This window comes from Hibiscus syriacus, unplaced genomic scaffold, assembly GCF_006381635.1.
Source record: "Hibiscus syriacus cultivar Baekdansim isolate YM2019G1 unplaced genomic scaffold, ASM638163v2 tig00015331_pilon, whole genome shotgun sequence".
Classification (NCBI taxonomy): domain Eukaryota; kingdom Viridiplantae; phylum Streptophyta; class Magnoliopsida; order Malvales; family Malvaceae; genus Hibiscus; species Hibiscus syriacus.
The window spans coordinates 56,503-59,720 of record NW_024062357.1 but is presented as its reverse complement, the minus strand read 5'-3'; the positions used below and the strand labels follow the sequence as shown (position 1 = coordinate 59,720).

The 3,218-nt window shown below is 37.9% G+C and overlaps 1 protein-coding gene across 2 annotated transcripts; it reads left to right on the top strand.

Moving 5' to 3' along the window:
- Positions 1 to 1,055: 1,055 nt before the first annotated feature.
- Positions 1,056 to 2,977, top strand: LOC120207737. Of its 2 annotated transcripts, XM_039207158.1 has the most exons (3): positions 1,056 to 1,676; positions 2,485 to 2,538; positions 2,622 to 2,977. In XM_039207158.1, exons 1-3 carry the CDS (start codon positions 1,335 to 1,337, stop codon positions 2,835 to 2,837), a joined length of 612 nt encoding a protein of 203 aa, XP_039063089.1. In that variant the 5' UTR covers positions 1,056 to 1,334; the 3' UTR covers positions 2,838 to 2,977. The 2 variants fall into 2 exon arrangements, with proteins under 2 accessions (XP_039063089.1, XP_039063090.1); XM_039207159.1 differs by lacking the exon at positions 2,485 to 2,538 and having other exon boundaries at positions 1,061 to 1,676; positions 2,622 to 2,872.
- The last annotated feature ends 241 nt before the right edge of the window (positions 2,978 to 3,218 follow it).

The following is a 3,218-nucleotide window of genomic DNA, read 5'->3' as shown; positions in this document are numbered from 1 at the left end:
TCTTAAACAAAAAAAAAAGTATTATTTTATAAGGCAGATTGGACCACCTAGCACCATCCATTGAGAATCCTGCGCAAGGATGCCAATGGCCGGTAAACCCGAGGAAGAAGCACACGCATCGTCCACATAAATCTTGATGACTGGACAATGGCTTGATCCAGTTAACAATGGAGAGAGAAGCAGTACAAGAAGACTAAGCAGTGTTCCGGTTGATGTGGTTGTTAGACAAAAATTGTTAAATTCATGAATAAAATAAAAAATAATTATAATAAATATTCAAATATTATTATAAAAATTACTAATAATGAATCATTGTATCATACGGAAGATATTTTATAATTTGGAAGTATCCTACGGAAATTGTTCTCAACCTGACGTTGGGGGCAGCATACTATCATACTTCTCCCTTACCTCATTACATATGGGAATAAGGGTCAGCTAATTTTGTATTGTGTCTAAGGATTGTTCGAAGTACAACAATCTAATACCATAATCATTCTTTTTGATAATTCAATTAATTGAAAACAATTTAAGCATGCGTTATACAATTTCCTTAAGTTATTCTTTTGATGCTTGAGATTATTGATCGTTTATCTCCTGATATACACAATTTAATGATCAACTATAGTAGTATACGCAACTATATCTTACCTTTATCTATCATTAGAAATGACACTATTATATTAACGTGTCATAAAAAAAATGCATTATATAAACAGATTTATTAAAAATAAAAATCTATAAAAATAAATAAATGACTTACCAACGGTAGAAAACCAAGGGGAAAACTTTTGCTATTACTAATTATCCAATTGATATTATAGATTTGATAGTAAAAAATAAGATTAATAGAATGAAAAAAAATAATGATTAATATTAAAATTAATATCGTGATCAATCAACGAAAATAATATTGTGATATTTAAGATCAATTTACCATTGGACCCATGATTTAGAGGATAATTGCGATTAACAAATGTGTGATAAAGGAGAGAGTGTCAGACCCACTGGCACACAATTGCTCATTTTTTTTCTTCTTTTTCTCACCTCTCCCTCGCGTTCTCGCCCGACCCTTATCAACAATGACACAGTCCAGAGAGAGGGAGAAAATTTGATTATATTTATCAAAGGAGAAAATCAAATCGCACATTCTCTATATATTATTCTTCGCACCCATCTTCCTCACTTTTCATCTTCTTTATCCTTCTTTCTTTCCCTCTCCTCTCCCGTATCTTCTATCCTTCTCTTCCCAATCCAATATTTGAAATCCACAGATTTGTCAATATCTGGCTCTCTTCCTTTTTGGTTATCGTTGGTCGGTGTTGGTTTCAACGATGATGGTGAAAGATGAGTGGATTCGGGCAGCGATCGCGGACGACAATTTGGTGGTTGAGTTGTTGGTAAGGCTCAAGCAAGCCCAGGCGGCACCACCTGCTTCCAAATATGCCTTGCCTGCATTTAAATGGGGGATACGTCAGCGGAGGTCTAAACCCATGTTGCTACGATGCGAAGCCAGGAGAGACGGAGATTTCAACGTCAGTGCAAGTGGTAGTCCCACCACGCCCCTTTGTTGGAGCGGTGGTAGTAGCGACGCTTCTCCTTCCGCCGCCGCCGGTTTTGAAGAGACGAGTTCCCACGTCCGTCGCTCACCTCCTGTCGCACCTTCGAGATCCAAGGTTTTCTTTTCACTTATTCTCTCTCTATTAAGTGTCTGAATCTCTTTTACTTTCATATTTTGGGCTGTCGGAAACATCCTTGCGTGGCCATACCGAATTACGTATCGCCACCGTTGTTTTCGACTTTTCCTTTTCGCCTTCTGGTTTTTGATTTGGAATGACCGTCATTCATTGATTCCCAGCTTACTCACTGAGTTCATCAGAACTGTCATTCTTTAACGATTCTCTTCATCTTCAAACTTTCCGATCATCGGTTTAACAGTGTTTTTATTAAAATGGAAGTGCCGTTTTCCCCCTACCGTTTGGACTAAACAACCCCCGTGTTATAAACCTTATTACCATTTTCAAGTGAGGACGGATTTTCACTGATCCGCCCTTTTAACCCGTACCCTTCCTTATCAGATCAGACCTTTTCACTAAAGGACAATTCCGTCAGGAGCAAAAATAAGATTCGCACAGCCCCCACTGTCCAAGGAAATTTCACAACAGAGGGGCATTTCGGTCATAGTAATAGGTGGAAGTGGAGTCCATGGACCCCATCGAAAAAAGGAGGAGATGTTATCAGGTGTGACGCGTGTGTAATTGGATTTGGTGGAGTCTTCGTCTCCCTTTCCCAATCTGTAACAGTATATCAGTTTTGTCTCTTAATTTGTTTCAGGATTATTATTATCTTTAAGGGGGTTATGTAAGTCACGTGCGTGGTGTGCCAAGTCATGGCCTTAGATTTTTACTGTAATAAAAATTAAGTTTGATTATATTTGAAGATAATTGGCAATCACAACACTCGTCTTCTCTATTCATTCAACAGGATGAGAGTTGTAAAGAACATCAAGCCACAAGCCAGAACTTGAAAAGAACTAGGGTTGGATGAATATACATGTTTCATGTTGAGAGTTTCTTAGTTTTTTTGGCCCCATTTTGATGTAAACTTCACTTGTATTACAGCTTGATTCGAACTCGAGCTTAATTGGTAATGAACCAGAGAGAGTACCTTGTCCAAGACCACGATTGTCGTCAGACTCAACCTTACCATCTGATGATGACCGTGAACTGCCGTTAGATTCTCGCAATGCGGGCAAACTCACCTTTGTACTGCCTGATCTAAATATGGTGCCTGCCGAAGACGATTCTGATCCCGAAATGTTACACAGGAGTAGCTGAACAGGCAAGAGTTGATGACTTTCAGATTAGATTGAAAACTCAGGTGACGGTTTGAGACACCGAGGTAAAGATGATCCCCTCATCGACTTCTTGTTATGTAAATAAAGTAGTTGCTATTCTTTGTAGGTGGAAACTTGTTTAAACTGATTTCATAATTTTGGTGCTGGGAAACAGACTTTACCTTCTTCCCCTTTTTTAACACGGGGAGCATTCCTAACTTCATTAATGCTTGATTTCTTTTTAATAGGGACGAGTCCTCGTTGGAGTCGAATGGATTGAAAAATAAATCAAAATAATTAATTTTATTATTTTTTTGGTTTAAAGTCAAAAAAAAAAAATCATTAAAAACATCTGCTTGAGCCAAAACGAATCTTGGATATG